Raw genomic sequence first — 17,532 nt, 5'->3', positions numbered from 1 at the left:
AACACAATCTCTTTCTCCTCTGGGCTTCATATCACTTTATCTGTTTCAGTCTTATGACAAGTCACATTTTATTCCCGACACTACAGATTTTATGTTTTGTTTTTTCTTATTTTCCTTTAGTCTGATCCATTTTCCATTCTCCACACTCCTAAGACAGTGCCTGGTACATATTAATTCTAACTAAATTTATGGAGCACCTATTCTTTGCAAGGCATTGTGCTAAGCATTTTACAGGAATTATTTCACAGAATTCTCACAGCAACCCAATTCACAATAGCTATTTTTAGCCCCTTCTGTGACAGATAAAATACTACATGCACCTTAAACTAGTAAAGAAGACAGATATGGTCCCTTCAAGAAGCTTACAGTCTAGGGAGGTTGGTACTATTCGTATCCCCAAGTATAGATAAAAGTGAGGTTCAAAGGATTTAAAATAATTTGTTTACCCAGAATCACACAGCAAAAGTGACAGAGACGTAATTTAAACACAGTTGTCAACTTTTTGAGAGGAAAGCAGAAAACGAGCAAAAATGCTTATGAATCCTGATACATAGGTGGTAGAGCTAAGAACTGCTAATGAAGCCATCGGTTGAGAAACCCAGGTGAGCATTTGATTTCCGTGTCTCTTAAAGCGGTCCCTCTGAGCATCAGTGCTTGGTTGCACGCGGGGAGGAATCACTAATTAGCAGCGAGACCTTGGGCTGCATCTATCCAATATCCGAATGGAACGATGTGGAAGGTAACAATGCACAATTCCTTACATGCACGTGGTTCACCTATTCTTAAAAGGTGGGTTTAATCCGTACTTTCCACTGGAAGGGTGAGGAAGCTGCCATTTAAGATTACCCTACACAACTCAGGCGCCCTCTGGCCCTGTGGGCCAGGAATACCTGCCTTCTGACTGATGGCTGAACGTTTCTCCCAACCCCCACCCCCGCCCACAGCCCGCTGGCCAGACTCCCTTCTCCAAAGGCCACTTTGGCAGCCGTACGGTTTGGTCTATCCTAGCCATCTCCTCAAATAAAAGTAGCGACATCCCAAAATATTGACCGGGCAGAAAGAGGAAACCGGACACACGAGTCTTATTCCCACAATTTCTCAGCCCAATAGGAGACCACCTGACTTTGGACCAAGTTCATTCATTACGTTAAACAGCGGAGATGACTTCCAAGGGCCAGGCCCCAGGCCCTGGGCCTCCCCGGACAGCGCGCACCGGCCGCCCTGGCTGCAAGGTAACATCGACCAGCGCGCCCCGCACGCCACCAGCGCTCAGCCTCTTGCTCCGCTACCCCACGCAGGGGCCGCGGACCGTACGCAGGAGGCGTGTCCGGCGTAGAACGCGCGCCCCGCCTCTCGACACCCACCAATGGCCTGCGTCCCACCGCTCCGCCCCACCTCCTTCACCCCCCTGCTGCGCCGGCGCTGAGTGCTCCAGGCCCCGCCCCCTGCCCGCCCAAGCGTGGAGCGCATGCGCCTTGAGAGATGGGCTGGGTGAGGGCTTCCTATGAGGGCAGGGGGAGACGGAAATGGAGGGGGTCTGCGCGCACCGGCTTGCCCCGACCCGGCAGCCGCTGGACAACGCGTGGGGGGCGGAGCCGGGAGCGCTGGTCGCTGGGGAGGCTGAGGCCCCGGCTCCGACCCGGATTTGGAGCCGGGTCGCGGCCGCAGGCTGACCCGCCCGTATGTGTGTGTGTATGTACCCGCTTAGGTAGACATGGAGAACTATTTGGCGGTCGCGGTGCTGAACGGGGTGGACCGGCGTTCCCTGCAGCGCTCGGCTAGGCTGGGTCAAGAAGTGCTGGAGCGGGCTAAGAGGAGGGCAGTGGACTGGCATTCTCTGGAGCTTGCCAAAAGCAACGTGGGGGGCATTTTCCCGGAGCGGCCCTACCGAGAAAGATGGCCCGCGGCCGGCCCCCAGCGCCTTCTCCCAGGAGAGGTGAGGGCCCCTGCGCCGGGGATCAGCCCATTCATTCGCTCGGCGGTGGTCCGCTGGGCCCGGGGCACTGGCCACACGGAAGCAGCTGAGGGATCTTGTTCTTGGCGAAAGCTGTGAAGTATCAGGACACGAACGGAAAAGCCCTTTGAAAACTCTTCACATTTGACAGATCATTATTGGGTAGCTTTAGGATGCTGCTCAGCCCTGGTTAGTTACTTTATTTAAAAAAATTATTACTTGCTACCATCTGATATTAGAAGAAAGCCCGCAAACCAGTCTTGGTCCTGGGTAAATTGCATGTCAATGGATTCCTTGTGGAGTTGGAATTCTTTCCCAGTAAGATCCTTCTTACTGACTTAAAGTTTCTAAGCCTTTCAAAAAGTAAAAAGAAAGCTATTCCCTAAATGACTTCACTCTCCAGTAGGGAATACCAGATCTCACCTGTGACTTGCCATTTATTCAAATAGAGAGAAGAAAGATGCCCAACACTCAGTGCTTCTTTCAGAACGATGGCTGAATTCATGGACTATACTTCAAGTCAGTGTGGGGTAAGTTGGTGTAAGCTGAGGCCATGCCCCGTTCTGTCTGGTGATGGATCACAAAGTGGGTCTTTGTGGAATTTAGGGAGAATCTGGAGACTACCAGTTTACACTGCCCCGTCTTTGTGGACGGATTATAATCACTCAGGGATTTAAACCAAGCGATAAATCCATGTTAGAATTCATTCAACAAATATTTGTTTGAATGCATTCAGTAATTGTTATTGAGGATACTGCGGTGAACAAGTCAGAAAAGGTCTCTGCTCTCACTATTGTTTCAGACTAGTAGAAGGAAAAAAGCTTATTTGCTGAATTCTAAAACAATCAAATCCAAATATTTGCCGTTTTTAACACTTCTGACATGGAGTCTTAAAAAAAAATCAGTAGGGTCACCATAAACTGGAACTGAGCCTCTCTGTTTTCAAAATGTATCGAAACATAATCCCTACATTAGGAATTTGACCTGTTTCAAGTGCCTGGTAATGTCGTTTTTAAGTAGGCCCCTGTGGGTCTGTATCGCTTGATGGCCACAAAGGTGGTTCTGTGGAACAGATGCAGCACCCTCATCGGAAGAGGTGTGGCTTAATGGCAGGAGCAGCCTCCCAGGAATCATATCCAGGTTCTGCCACACACTGACTATAATGCCTTCGGCCAGTTAGTCGCCCTTCCCTTCCCCATGGAAAAAATGAAGGTCTCTCAAATCCTTGCCAGCCTTTACTGTCTCTTTGTTTCCACTGAGAAACGAACATCAGAAATTATCATAAATTGTAGCATGAGGGACATAGGATTTTTGGTACCATTCATTGAAATGGCTGAGCAAGGGTTTTTAAGACCCTCTTCTCAAAACTATATACTAACGTCATCTTTAAGTACTTTGAGGGAATGGTGGAGGCAGGCCAGCCAACATTCAAGGAAATCACCTGCATGGAAGGCACTCTTTATCTAAGAATTACAACCGACTCTGGGTCTCTCCCACCCTTACCTTTTTTATGATTCCAGTGTGGTTGTAAGGATGCTGGTCTGTAAGGGAGACGAGGAGAATACCTTGTTTCTGTCCTGCTTTTCAATTTAATATGTTAAGATTTCAAAAAAAATCACTAATCTTTCTACATCTTTTATAAAATCCCTGTGACTCCCAAGAACAGGATTCCAACCAATGAGATAGAGTTCAGAGAATATTTTTATGTTCTTATTCTGTTAAATGGTTTTCAGAAAAATTCATAACTTGGGCTCTACTATAAAGTGACCAACTTAAACTTTGGTTCATGGCTCAGTAAAAGGAATAATATTTGTCTTTGGTTTGAGGTTTAGCAAATTGGTGTTCTTCATTGTGGTTTTCAGTTCAAGTATCCGTTATGGAATGGAGCCTTAGAACCCTTTGGCTTTCCGAGATAGAATTAAGAACAGTATTCTGAGTTTGCCTTCACAATGTTGAAGTAGCCCCTAAGGTACATCATTAGACCCATGTCTTGAAGTGCTTTCCCCTGCTTCTCATTCTTTTGGTCTCATGCCTTAAACGCTGACCCTACACTGTGTTCAAAACAAGCAGGCTAGCCCTGACCGGTTTGGCTCAGTGGATAGAGCGTCAGCCTGCGGACTCAAGGGTCCCAGGTTCGATTCTGGTCAAGGGCATGTACCTTGCTTACGGGCACATCCCCAGTAGGGGGTGTGCAGGAGGCAGCTGATCGATGTTTCTCTCTCATCGATGTTTCTGACTCTCTATCCTTCTCCCTTCCTCTCTGTAAAAAAAACAAAAAACAAAAAACAAGCAGGCTAGTGATATCCTCATCATCAGTCATAATTAAGGGCACATCTAAGGTTAACTTCAAGGGGAAAAAGGAAATAGACAAGAAAAATGTAATTACTTTTTTTATCCTTTGGATTATTCTCCTTAAATTGGAGATCTCACCCTCTTCCTCCACAGTGGAGAACTGACTGCATAGCTCTTGGATTTATGTTACTCTTCCTGTTGTATTTCCACATCTCGAGGAGATGCACCCCTCTCTTCCCTTGTCCTTGTCTGAGACTTAGACAATAAACACAGAACTGTTCATTAGAACTTGTCATGAGAGGAGGTGAAAGGGCATGTGTATTTGACATGGGGGCGCAGATAAGAAAATTATTTAAGCTGGCAGAGAGCATGGCCCTGCCCAGCTTTAGTTGGCCAGAGTTCTTGCCCTACAGAGGCAGCAGATGGCAGCAAAGTGATGCCAAACGCAGTTTCCTTCTCTGCAGCCACTTGACACGGGCTAAGATTTGTTAGATGCCTCAGAGGCCTGTCGAGCAGGCAGGTAACTTATCTTTGCTCTTTTGTCTCCCTTCTTAACCATATTTTGCCCAAGTAACAGCTTTTTAAAAATGTATCTATTTGGTTACCCAACATCTTTCATGTTACTTCTCTAGAAATATTATTCATCTGTGCCAGAGGAAGGAGGGGCAACCCATGTCTATCGTTATCACAGAGGGAAGTCGCAGCTGCCCTTGTGCTCAGACCTCGGGAGTGGCCAGGTGTGTATCCTCATGTCCTGTGCTGTGCACCCAGCCTCCCAAGGTGGGAGACCCCAGGTCTGGGAGCTCCTGCTGGATCTGTATTATTGGATGCCTGTGTGACTCAGCATTACAGTGCTCAACAGAAATGTCTCAACCCCCAGTCTTTGAGAACTTAACAGCCATGATCATGTCCAAAATATAAGACTGATGCCACCGTGGGATCTTCCTGGGCCATGGGATTCTTGGCAGGTTAATGAAAAGAGCTTCAGATAGCCTCTTCTACATCTAGGGATGGGAAAGAGGTTTTTCATAAGCACATATTTTACTCTTAAGCTAGCGACACCTATCATTCTGTTTGGTAATTTAAAAAAAAGAAAGTGCAAGGAGGATGTCTCTGTAACAAAATACTTTTCCTAAAGATAATATCACAGGCCTCTCACTATGAACTTACTTATTTTTTACCACACATCATTCTGGGAAAGGCAAATATTCTACTTGTTAAACGGATTCAACAGAAATCCTTTGTTGTTGTTTTTGAGGAGAGTGGATGGTTTTGTTTTTGTTTTTAAACTCCTAGTTGTACTCAAAGATAGTGAACTTAAATCCAGAGTCCAATCCACAGTTGGATCTCTGACTTCTCTGGCCTGTGGGTTCAGGGAAAGAATGGAAGTGTGGCCACAGGGATACGAGTGAGAGCTGGATGCACGCTGGAAGTCCCTCCTGTTTCCCCAGCCTTGAGATATGGGGAGTAACACCACAGCCCGAGCCTGGCTCCCCTTTTCTGGCCTGACGATAAGGGGGTTACATGTGAGCGAGATTCACTCCTATCCCACCCATTCTTTCCTATAAATGTGAGTTGGTGCCTCTAAGGGAAATTGATTTTATCAGCCTGTTCCCTACTAGCGCCCCCACTCTCAAGACAAGCACAGTAAATAATATATTTTCTGAGAGCCTGTTAAGTGTCAGGCACTTCTACACTATAAATCGTCCCTGAAATCTAGTGCCCCCATGTTATTGATGAGGAAAGCAAGGCTGAGAGAAATTAATCTGCGCTTCTCAGCAAAGAGCAGACATAGGATTCAAACTCGGGTTTATCTGACTCCAAAACCCAAGGAGGATAAAAAATAATCATGGTGAACATCTAAAAATGCCCGACAGGATTCACTAAAAGCCTTAATAATTTAGGTGACACCTTAGAAAAATGGATGGAACAATGGTTAGTTCCTCATAAGGTAGGAGAAGATTTCTCTTTATTATCCAGAAGTCAGAGCCTGGGCACTAATGTTTCTGCTTGTTTCTCCAGAGACAAGAAACGCCCCTTGGTTTTGGAGGCCTCTGTCCAGCCACAGAGTGTACACTAGAGGCACCCCAGCCTGTGAGTACGGAGCTCCTGGTGTCCCCGCTGGCCTCCCCGCACGGCCATTTCATGAACCGATTGACCTGGTGACTCTAGAGCTCTCTGTACTGGGCCCGCAGTGTTTTCATGTTGGAATGTTTTTATCCTTGTGCGGAGTGCACACATTGTGGCTCGGTGTAAAATGTTTCCTTGGTATCCTTCCCCCACTGGAAGCTTCAGGGGTGCTCTGTGCCTGGACTCATAGTTGTGGTTGGAAAGAATGCGAAGTATTCACATCTCAGTTCCTACAGCTCAGCTGGGCTGGTGGGTCCTGCTGGAATTCCACCATCTGTTGGAGCAGCAGGAGCAGCCTGACCCCTCTGCTTACAAAGTGAATACCATCACTACAGTTCTGAAACATACCCTTGGTTAGATCAGGTTCCAAAACATTAGAAGGGACTTGTTCCTATTTTCCACTAATGTTTCTCTGTAAAAACATATAGGGACGAGTTTCTCATTTTTAGGATAAAGTGCTCATTAGTTTTTAAATTCAGGAAATCTGGAACTGGCCAGGGCTGGAATTCTGAGGGAAGGAACTCCAGCATGTTGCTGCAATCATTTGTTTAGTTTTTGTTTGTCTACAGTGTGCTAGCCAGGATTCAGAATACACTAGAATTTAGTTAGGTTTAGATGCCTCCAAAACCTGCTGGCTTTTGGTAACTCTAATCTTCCAGATGTTCATGGTGTGGGAAGCACAGATGCCGATCTTACCCCCGGGTTTCCTTTTATCGGGACAAACGAGGCGTCCTTGGCTTTCTGCAATTCTGATACAGCTGTATTTTCTGAAACCTACTTTTATTTACATAGTTGATAACCAATAAATAGTTGTGGCGTTGTCCCATACATTCACAGCTGTTAAATTATACTAGACCCCTGATTTTGCAGTAACGGGTAAACATGAAAGGATACAACATAAAGCAGCTTTGAGAAAAATCAGCTTCAAATCTGTCATGTGGAGGAGGAGGAAGTATACAAATTATCATTTATCCTCCTAGTGGAATTTGCTGGCCAGGGCTTGGTTTCCCCCACTGAGAGTGGTGGTGGGGGTGACAGCTCTGCCTGCAGCTCCTTCTGAGCACTGCGTAAGCATGAGTGGCATCTCGTGCATGAGCCGGGCTCTTCATGACGGCTCTGTTCTGAGCTAAGACCCCGCTGCCTGCACACCTGCCGTGACCCACTTCCCCGCCTTGCATGAAGTCTGTCGTTGGAGGTTTGTGCTCAGCTCAGCTCCAAACATAAAGCTTTCCCTTTACTCCAGCCTCCAGTGTTCTTGCCCCATAGGAGAACCAGTCTGCCCAGGGAGGGCTTTGCCAGCCAGCTGACTTGCTGCATGACAGAAAGGAATCTACTCGTAGTATTCCCAGCCTTAGGAGAAAGGAAATGTTTCACTGTCTTAAAAATGAATTTAGCAAAACACAGTGAAAAAGAATGATTCTCATCACCCCAAGGTGCCTTGCCATTACTGCTCATCTGTGTGACAAGTGCCACTGTCTGCTTTTGATCCCCAAAGCTATGTCCTTAGTCTTTTCCTCTAATTCTTATCTTTCTACTCCAGCTAGAGTGTTCCTTTTATGACTCATGTTCCCATAACACTTGAGCATCTACAGAGTGTTCTCACATGTGAGGTAGGTATTACCGAAGTCTTAGAATAAGGAAACAGGCATAAGGAGACCCAGGACTTACCTAAAGGATAGTCCTACTATGTGGCTGAGACTTGAAAACAGAACCTCCATCTCCCACAGGAATGCTTTCTTCCCTCCGGCCTCTGGCACACAAAGGAAGCCTGGTGGAGGTGCCCTGGGCATTGGGATATAAAATCTCTAAACCGCTAATATCCGCTTTCCTTCCAGGCTGAGAACATCTCTAAGGACCTCTACATAGAAGTATATCCGGGGACCTATTCTGTCACTGTGGGTGCAAATGACTTAACCAAGAAGACTCAAGTGGTGGCTGTTGATTCAGGACAAAGTGTGGACTTGGTTTTCCCCATCTGATGTGGACCATCACATTGCCTTTTTTAAGTAGCAAGGAGAATAAAGCCACCATATGATCCTGTTACTATTCATACATTAATCCTGCTCTTAAGGTCGGCCTTCCTGAGACCTGGAGCTTGTCTCTTTCAGTGCCTATTTTAACCTCAGAAGTTTTTAACCTCTCACCCTCTTCTGCCTGAAAGTAATAATGATGCTGTCTGAATAGTTTTTACTGCTTGCTTTCCAAGTAAAGGATAATTATGATAATAAAAGGAAAGATTTGTAAATAAAGAGAATTCCTTTTTATTGGTATTAAGAGCAACAAAATGTCATTCATGTACAATTGTAGGCTTTGTAAGAAAAGGTGGCAGAGAGGCTGTGGATACACTTGCCCAAAGCAGGCTGACCACGACCTGTGACTTCTGTGGAACAGCATCCTCAGCGCTCATCTTACCAGGCAGGGAGACCTGGCCGGGCCGGCAGCACTCCTGTGGCTCTTACGACAGGTGCCTTCCTGCGCCCATCAGCAGGGAAGTCTTAAAAGGGATGAAGCTGCTGCTTATGCCACTGCCATTTGTGGCCTGCACTCTATCACTGAAGGCTTTGCCAGCCACTTTGTAACTCTTCCTCAGGTATTCACTCTCCTTTGCTTCCTATAAGAGAAAGAATCCTGAGGGTCGTATGCTGGTGTAATTTTTAAGGATCAAAAATCACTGATTTTAAAGAGTCACAGATGTGTCCTTAACTTTTAAGCTACCACACCAACGGTATTGTTGCACCTTTCAGTTTAGTTATTCATCTCATTTTGAACATGTCTTTCCTCAGGAAAAAATGCCAGCATTTTATGTGATGAATTGAAATTTTAAGTAGAGCTATGTTAGCATTCCTAGTGAGAAACAGACTCCCATGGACATGGGGCCTAGGAAAGCAGACCCATGCCCATCACCAAATAAGGGGTCATTTAAATGGAGATCCTTGCACCCCCCAAGAAGTTTATAATGACCTTTGTAGGTTCTGTAAGCCTTTTGAAATTATATGCAAAATTCTGGGCGCCCTGGCCAATGTGGCTTGGTTGAGTGTCATCCCATGCACTGAAAGGTTAATGGTTCGAATCCTGGTCAGGGCACATACCCAGATTGCAGGTTCAGTCCCTGGTTGGGATGCATACAGGAGGCAACCAATTGATATTTCTCTCTCACATCAATGTTTCTCTTTCTCCCTCTCCCTTTCTCTCTCTAAGCTCAATAAAAACATTTTTTATAATTATAGGTATGTGCATTTTTCTGGAAAGGGGAGCCATGGGCTTTATTTTCAAAGGGGATATGACCCCAAGAGGTCAAAGAACCTTGGAAGGAATCCTTAAGAAGCCCCTTCCCAAGGAATTCAGAAGTGCAAACAAGGTAGTTACAAAATAGTCACAGGGATATAAAGTACAGCATCGGGGATATAGTCAATAATATTGTAATAACGATGTTTGGTGCCAGTGAGTACTAGACATATTGGGGGATCACTTCGGAAATTATATAATTGTCTAACCACTGTGCTGTATACCTGAAACTAATATAATATTGAATGTTAACTGAAACTGAAAAAAAAAAAAAAAACAACCATAAGAAAGGAAGCAGCCCCTTCCCTGCCATGTTGCTTTACCTAGATCCTCAGGGCTTTTAGTCTAAGGCCTTCCGGTGTCTCTGACGTGTCGCAGTGGTCCCCTGACTCAGTTTCCCGTGTTCAGCTTTGTCTGGCAGGGTCTGTAGAGGCTTTGCGTTGTTTGCTTCCAGGACCAGCTCCTTGGTGTCCCCCCCTTCTGCTATTTGTTCTCTCTGCTGCTTGTGGCCCTTCTCTTCTTTCTGGAAGCTGCAGCATCTTTTGCCTAAACCCAAAATTCAATGAGGTGTGCTGAAGATGCCACCGTTCTGATGGGATTAGTCTGGACGACTTGAGTACAACTCTACCAAGGATCACAGAATCTCTTCACTACCTATAAGCTCCTAGCACTGTTCTCTATATTTAAAGAAGAACTAGATTTTGTTAGTCATTTCTGGCTATTATGTTTTTGAGGAACGTTGTATCTGATCACCAGGTTTGGCATTGAGTAGATGTTATCAAACCAATTTTTCAAAACAGCCAGTAGGGGAAGCAAAGGTAACCAATCACCACCAGCTGAAGGAGCTTACCAATCACACTGATCACAAAGAGGAGATCCTAAGCTGATGGGGGAAAGTTCAGAGGTTGAGTGGGGCAGGGGCTGTGACTTCCTGAGGAATAGGGCAATATCTAAAAAGGAAGGGATACTGGAACAGAAATCCATCCCCTCCTGACTTTTAAAACTACAGATTGAATCCTGTTTTAACCACAAGCAAGGGAGGAGAGCAATGTAGCTGCCGGCAGCCAACAGTCTGGCTTTTCCAGGATCGCTAGGTTAGGATTGGACAGGAACCTCACTGCCTGAACCTGAAAGTCATACATGTGGAGGGCGGAGGGACCCATACGGGAGGATTGGTAAGAGGCAGGTCCTGAGGCGGAGCCCAAGACTGACTGTCAGCATCAGTATTGGTGGCTGCCAGGCACAGTTAGGAGACAAAACGGCGCATTCCCTCTAAAGAATACAAAGTCTGGAGGGAGAAGGAAGAGCTCTGGTGTTGGGCACACACCGATTAGTTAGTTGTGGTATGTAGTACCCTGTCTGTGCCTAGGGCTGGGGATGGTGCCTTTTTCTCCACACCCCATCTCAGGCATACACTCCAGAGCTTTGGGTGCAGGATTGGGTCCTGGCAGAAGCCAGGTTCACTGATTCTCATGGTTCAGCTCCAAGAATTACCTTTACCGGGAGCAACAAGTGACCCAGTTCCTAAAGGAGAGCCCCCTCTTAGCTCAAGATGGAGAGACCTGGGGGTGGCTGCGGACTGCCAGCAAGAACACTGCCTTCCTCCGAGTGGGAAAGAACAAGCAGCTTCATGCAGTGTCCTGCTTCTGACTTTATTAAAGGGGCCCTCTGGAGGGGAGGGTCTGATGACCAATGTTTAAAAAATAGTTTCTCTGCTTTTCAGGATGTGGAAGACTAATCAACACCTGCAGGCATTTTGACTATTCATCTGGAGAAAAATCTAGGCCTCCAAGGACAAAGTGGCAGGGCGGGGGGTGGGGGGGGGCGGCGGTGTGGAGGGCAGTACAAACAGACAATGGTGGTGCCCTGTCCGGAGAGACTAAGGACAGTTGTTCAATAGGGATGCAAACCTTTGCATAAAAATCAGCCCGGCCTTTCATGCTGGGCTTTACTGCTTGAATGGAAACCTACCCTTTCCCTCTCGCCACAGACTCCCCTTCAACATGACCACACTCCTAAGTTTTACTTCCAACCCCAGCTTAGTGGTCACACGGCTCAGGTTCCTGAGAGACCCGCGGAAGGGAAGGAGCAAGGCCCTGGGCCCTGCCTCAGAAGAAGGTGTACCTGGCTTCCCGGGAAGCGGCTCCGGCCCGTTCCTCCTCCAATACCTCCACTCGGGCTGGCCCAGGCCCGCCTGCCTCCTCCGAGTCTTCTCAGGAGGCACGGGGTCGGAGGTGACTGTGCTGTCCACCACCAGCCTCTGAGGGAGGCCCGTCTCCAGATCTTTCTCTAAATCCCCTTCAGAGAAGGAGGAGGAGGAGGAGGAAGAAACAGCCACGGGAGCCTGCACGGCCACTTTCTCCTTTTTGGGAGCCTCTAGGGGCAGAGGCTGCACCTTGGGCTTTAGCTCCGCCTCTGGTTGCTCTCTGGCCGTGGCCCCCAAGGTCCTGCTGAGAGGCCACCAGGTGGGTCCAGCCAAAGGGCAGCAGCCGGGGCAGCCCTGGCACAGCAGCTGGCAGCAGGCGCGGGGGTGGCACGGAGGGCACAGGAACGGGGTGCCCAGCGGAAGCCCGTGGGTGACATATCCAGTGCCCGGCCCCAGCAGAGAGCAGCAAGGGGCCCAGAGGAGGGTAGTGGGGGGCCTGCTGATGAAATGCCCATGCAGCCGCTCCACGGCCTTCTGCCAGACAGCAGGGGGCACCCCCCAGACCCCGCCCCGGGGCACTGTGGCTGTCCTGCCATTCCAGAAGTGAACAGTAATGTCTTCTTTGGATGCTGCATAATAGAAAAGGGCAACATTTTAGTACAACCACCACTTCCATATCATGGCATAAGGGTTCTCCTACCCCCCAAGGCAAAACTCAGCGCAGCCCCGCGGCTCTGCCTGCCTCCTCATGCACACTTCTCGGGGGAGGGGGGCTGCCGGGAGCATCCCTCGCCTGGTTAGAGGCTCCATATTTACCACCACACCTCCTTGTCTCCATTTTCATGGCAAAGCCAAAATGCCTCCTCGGGTGGGGAAGGGAAGGAGGAACCTCCTCCTCTCATTCCCTGAATTACAGTGATGCTGACCGGTCAGCCCTGTAGAAGGGAACTGTCCCTGTCTCTGGACAGCGTGGCGGGGACAGGCCAGGAGTACTGGCGTGACCCAGGCTAACGCCGCCGCACCCGCCCTAGGTTAGCTAACCAACAGAGACGTAGTAGCTTTAGGCGCTTGTACCCTGATGAAAAATAGTTTTTAATCTGAAAGGTATGATTTATATATCTGTTACCACCCCCAGGATTAAACAGCAAGTGAGGGGGTAAGGGTTTTGAGTGTGTGTGTTTTGTTAATCCTCACGCAAGGATATTCTTTTCCACTTATTTTTTTATGTTTAAGAGAGAGTGGAAGGGAGGGAGGGGGACAGAGAGAGAGAAACATCTATCTGAGAGAGAGACACATGGATTGGTTGCCTCCCACATGCACCCCAGCCAGGGCTGGGGATGGAGCCTGCATTCCAGTAAGTGCCCTTGACTGGAATCGAACCTGAGACCCTTCAGTCTGTGGGCCAACACTCTAACCACTGAGCAAACCGGCCAGGGCAAGGATTTTGTGGGGTTTTTTGCTTCTAAGACCCTTGAGCTACAGCGACGCCTTTTGCTCTCTCCTCCTGCCTGAACACCAGGCTGGCTCCTTCCGGGGGCTGGGAGGTCAGAGCAGCTTCCCTTACCTCTCTGGGGGCCGCTCGCCTCCAAGCCCCAAACAGTGGCAGGGCCGTACCACTGTCCGTCCGGCTCCCAGGGCGCCAGCACCTTGTCCCCAGGTTGCAGTGAGTATTCCGCGGGTGGCGAGAACTGGATGACATCTTCTCCCAAGACCACGCTCTGCCGCGGGGCTGGCAGCTCCGGGCCTGTGACAAGGGGAGCCTCAAACTCCACAAGCAGCGCCCCCTGCCTCTCCAGCTGTGGGCAAGAAAGCACTCAGAATACGACCTGGAGGGAGGGAGTACCACGGGGAGCACCCGGTTCCCCACAGCCACGGCTGAAACCAGACCCAGGGGCTCCTCACACACGGAGGCCGTTTAGAGAAGGGACGGGGACATGCCCGCCCGTTGTCGCTGAGACAACTTGCCTCTGGAGCGGTCTTTATCTGAGCCCGGTGATAAAAGCCATCGGGTCCCCTTCTTGCCAGGACCCACGTGCCAGCAGCATCCCCAACTCTCCCCAGCCTGCCAGGCCCCTGCCGTGCTGGGTCAGCAGTGGGGAGACGTGGTTGAGACGATGCACATCTGGGGAAAAGCAAATGGAATTAGGGAGTAGAGAAGGCCAATCCCTAAAAACATCAAGAAACACGCTCCACAGGCAGGTCTGCGCAGCACCATGGCGTGTGTATGACATAGAAAGCTACATGGAACAGAAATCCACACAAAAAGTGCTTGAGGACTTCCAGGGAGATGAACTGTGAGCCTGGGCAGAAGGAGAGGACAGTGAAGGGGACCATTGTTTGAGGACGGGGAATTGCTTCAGGGTAATCAAAATATCGTTAGCCTTGGTATGTTCAATTAATGCTGGTTCTGAGATTAGATTGCGGACCAGGAAAAGGGTACCACGAAGGTACATACCAAGTGGGTGTGTGTGGGATTCCAGGATGAGGTGGGGAGGCTTGGACAGAAATGACAAAGGAACGAATGTGTAAGATGGCTTGGCGCTGTGGGTCAGAGGGAGGAAGGAGCGCTTGAGCAGGGGAAGCACAGAGGAGCCGAGTAAGAGGCTGTGGGAACAGAAAAAAGGAGAAGCTAGTTCTGGGAATTTTGTGGTCACAGCCGGGGTGGGGTAGGGGTGAGGAGATGATTGTAGAGTCAGGGTTTGGGTTTCTGAAGAAGCTGTTTACTTTTGTGGGTGAGCCTGGATGCAGGGATGCTTAACGCTGGCTTTGGATGAGATGGCCCACACAGGAGAAGCAAGAAAGGGGCTATTAAGAGTGCAAGCTGGCATGTCCGTAACCTGGGCAGACTGGATTGAGTAGCGTGGGCATGAATCCCTGGGACTTACACAGCTGGTATGTGCTTGTAGGCTGAGGTGCCTTTCTTTAGGCACCTGACTGAGGATACTATTCAGGAAAAGCCAGGATAACGGAGGGAACCTGAGGAGGGGCCTGGAGACCTCAGCTTAGCTATTGGTGGCAGAAACTCTAATTTCTCACGTGGTGCCAGAGCAAGTCCATGGTGGATGATAAAATGGTCTAGAGCCCAGCCGGCATGGCTCCGTGGTTGAGTGCCGACCTAGGAATGAGGAGGTCATGGTTCGATTCCTGGTCAGGACACATGCCTGGGCTTGATCCCCAGTGTAGGGTGTGCAGAAAACAGCCCATCAATGTTTCTCTCTCTCTCTCTCTCTCTCTCTCTCTCTCTCTCTCTCTTTTTTCATCCCTTCCTCTCTGAAATCAATTTAAAAATTACATATTTAAAAAATACTTTAAAAAAATGGTCTAGAAACTTTGTAACTGGAGATGCCTGACAGCCTCTCACACATGCCAACTCTGATACCTGCCACTCTGCCACAAGGTGGGACAAAAGCCAGGTCAGCCCTTGCGGTCACTGGGAGCACAGTTGAGACTGAGGTCATGTAATACCTTAAGCAAATCATAGCCCACGCGGTGGAGAGCCCTTGGGCCTTCCCAGGAAGCGAGTTCTCTCCCTCACGGTTCACTATCTAGAGCCACAGGACAGGGAAGAAAAAGGAAGGCGCACACCACTTCCTCGAGAGGGGCAGAGATCGGTACCTGGTGAGAGGGCTGTGCCAGGTGAGCCAGGGTGCTTGGAGGGCAAAGGGGCAGCTGAAGGACAGGTTCCAGGGAGGAGCAGCGCCGGCCCAGGCGGGGGCCTCCAGGGTGGTGGCCACGCTGCAGTACTTGGGCAAAGGCCCCCCAGGCTCCGCGGAGGGTTCCATGGCCTTCGGAGACACCACCTAGAACAAGCACTACGGTTGTCTGAGTCGCAGCCCCACCGCTCAGCAGGGGACACGGGCTGGGGCAAGGTTAGCGGTTAGTGGCCAGGGGCCAGCGGCTTCTCTGGGGCCCCACTCGCTCCCACAGACGCTCAGGGTGTCCTCGGGAACCTCAGCTCAGGAGAGAGAGCTGTGATTTTGGAGAAGCCAGCTTTAAACCCTTCCCAGCCTGTGGCCGGCGTGCTCACCTCACCTGTGTGCTTGTTACCGCTCAGGGGATAGTACATGGAAAGCACCTGGCATATACGTAGCTCCATGCATGTTCGTTTTTCCTCCCCCTCCTCCCAAAGTGTAGGGACCTCTGAGGGTAAGGCCATACTTCGCTTCACAAATCCTAACCCTGATGACAAACTGACCCCCAGCGCGAGCCAGACTCCCCCCCCAGCCCGACCCAGTCATCTGTAGGACCAACTCAGCCCCAGGCCCGCTGACATCCCAGGGCTGTGGCCTCCCTACCTGCTCAGAGGCAGCAGCTGTGACTCAGGGCCCACGAGCACGCTGCCCCTGCCCAGCAGAGCCCGTGAGGGTCTGCCCTGCTCCAGCCACAGGTCTGAACCCACAGGAAGACTTACCCACAGCCCAGCCTCCTCCACCTCAGCCTTGGCCCCTTTTGACAGTTGGACTCAGGCCTCAGCCCAACTGACTCCGGGTTGCCAAGCAGGTTGCCATGGGTGTGAGCCAGGGGAACACTGTGGGCTGAGTGTACTGGGCATGTGCAGAAGAGTGACAGAGGGTCTTGGAAGGCAGGTGCAGGGAGAAGGGGCAGGGGTGTTATTCTCCATCTTTCTCTTTGAAGAGGGGGTGAGGAGGATATTGGAAAAGTCATTGTAGCTTTAATTCCCAAAAGCTGAGACTTGCCCACTGCCCAGAAGAGCCAGCCATAGTGGGAAGCCCTCAGGGATCCCAGGGGAGCCCTGCGAGGGAGGGGGCTGACCCTCAGACTCAGGACTATTGATCTGGCTCCACCCTGAGACAGCAGGAGGCCGGGTGGGGGAGCCACTGGCTGGACTAGGGACTCTCACATAGAATGTGTTCGTAGTTTAAAACAAAGTAACAAAGGTGTGGGCATGTCTGTCTGTAACAGACAGGACTCTGTGAGAAGCAGAGGTGAGGTGACCACTTGGGGTGGTGGGAGAGGACAGCGGAGACCAGAGGAACAGAATTCTAGCTTCCGCGCTCATGAACATCCATGGAGAGGCTGGTATTTTGAGACACCTGACAGTCAGTCCTTGGGCACCGGTTGTGTGCCCGGCAGTGTTCAGTGGAGAATACCAAAACAGCATGTAGGGACATTCGTGGGTCTCTTTCCCACTTTACTATTCCCCTGTACCACCAGTTCCTGTCTCTATTTGAGGATCCATGTGGTTAGGAGAGGCTGAATGAAGGTACCCCCAGCTCCACAGGTGGAACATGTCAATCAGCACATCCCGTCGTCCTGGCTGCAGGGACTGGCTAGGCGTAAACATGTTCCCAGGGCGCTCCGGACTTCTGCTGGGGACACCCTGGGTTATAGACTCTCTTTCCTACTATCCTATATAATAAAGGGCTAATATGCAAACAGTCATCACGCTTTCATGCCATCACGCCATAATGGCTCAGACACTCAACACTGGGGATAGAGGAATGGGGGCCAGCCAGGCTGCAGCCTGAGAGAGGGACAAGCCACCCACTCTAGGGTCCCAGGTGCCAGCAGCTGCACCTGCGTCTCTGGCCCAGGAGAGGGACAAGCCGCCCACCCCGCAGTCCTGGGCGCCAGCATAGGGATCGGGCCTAAACCGGCAGTTGGACATCCCCGAAGTGGTCCCTGATTGGAGAGGGTGCAGGCTGAGCTAAAGGAATCCTTCCTCCATGCATGAATTTCGTGCACTGGGCCACTGGTAAGTAAT

General features: G+C 49.9%; 2 protein-coding genes across 3 annotated transcripts; one reads left to right on the top strand and one right to left on the bottom strand.

The window, feature by feature from the left end:
- The first annotated feature begins 1,439 nt into the window (after positions 1-1,439).
- On the top strand, positions 1,440-8,567 carry AKIP1 (A-kinase interacting protein 1). Of its 2 annotated transcripts, XM_079789326.1 has the most exons (6): positions 1,440-1,491; positions 1,709-1,936; positions 2,404-2,484; positions 4,879-4,983; positions 6,269-6,340; positions 8,212-8,567. In XM_079789326.1, the coding sequence occupies exons 1-6, from the start codon at positions 1,483-1,485 to the stop codon at positions 8,353-8,355; spliced, it is 639 nt and encodes a 212-aa protein (XP_079645452.1). In that variant the 5' UTR covers positions 1,440-1,482; the 3' UTR covers positions 8,356-8,567. The 2 variants fall into 2 exon arrangements, with proteins under 2 accessions (XP_079645452.1, XP_079645453.1); XM_079789327.1 differs by lacking the exon at positions 6,269-6,340 and having other exon boundaries at positions 8,212-8,566.
- Positions 6,349-16,020, bottom strand: LOC307110278 (uncharacterized protein C11orf16). Its single transcript, XM_079789325.1, has 6 exons — positions 15,423-16,020; positions 13,773-13,929; positions 13,372-13,603; positions 11,786-12,436; positions 9,985-10,207; positions 6,349-8,158 (listed from the first exon to the last, which is right to left on the bottom strand). Exons 1-5 carry the CDS (start codon positions 15,587-15,589, stop codon positions 10,002-10,004), a joined length of 1,413 nt encoding a protein of 470 aa, XP_079645451.1. The 5' UTR covers positions 15,590-16,020; the 3' UTR covers positions 6,349-8,158; positions 9,985-10,001.
- Between the last annotated feature and the right edge of the window lie 1,512 nt (positions 16,021-17,532).

Source organism: Cnephaeus nilssonii (genome assembly GCF_951640355.1).
Source record: "Cnephaeus nilssonii genome assembly, chromosome: 13".
NCBI lineage: Eukaryota > Metazoa > Chordata > Mammalia > Chiroptera > Vespertilionidae > Cnephaeus > Cnephaeus nilssonii.
Note: the sequence above shows the minus strand (reverse complement) of the source record. Positions and strands in the feature narration are given on the sequence as shown.

Bases quoted from the DNA above. Each gene is read 5' to 3' on its own strand.
- AKIP1 (XM_079789326.1), top strand. The intron at 4,984-6,268 runs GTGTGTATCCTC...TTGTTTCTCCAG, and splicing joins CAGACCTCGGGAGTGGCCAG to AGACAAGAAACGCCCCTTGG. The intron at 6,341-8,211 runs GTGAGTACGGAG...CTTTCCTTCCAG, and splicing joins CACTAGAGGCACCCCAGCCT to GCTGAGAACATCTCTAAGGA.
- LOC307110278 (XM_079789325.1), bottom strand. From the start codon at position 15,589: ATGGAACCCTCCGCGGAGCCTGGGGGGCCTTTGCCCAAGTACTGCAGC. The intron at 13,604-13,772 runs GCAAGTTGTCTC...TCTTGCCCACAG, and splicing joins AGATAAAGACCGCTCCAGAG to CTGGAGAGGCAGGGGGCGCT. The intron at 12,437-13,371 runs GTAAGGGAAGCT...TCTATTATGCAG, and splicing joins GGCGAGCGGCCCCCAGAGAG to CATCCAAAGAAGACATTACT.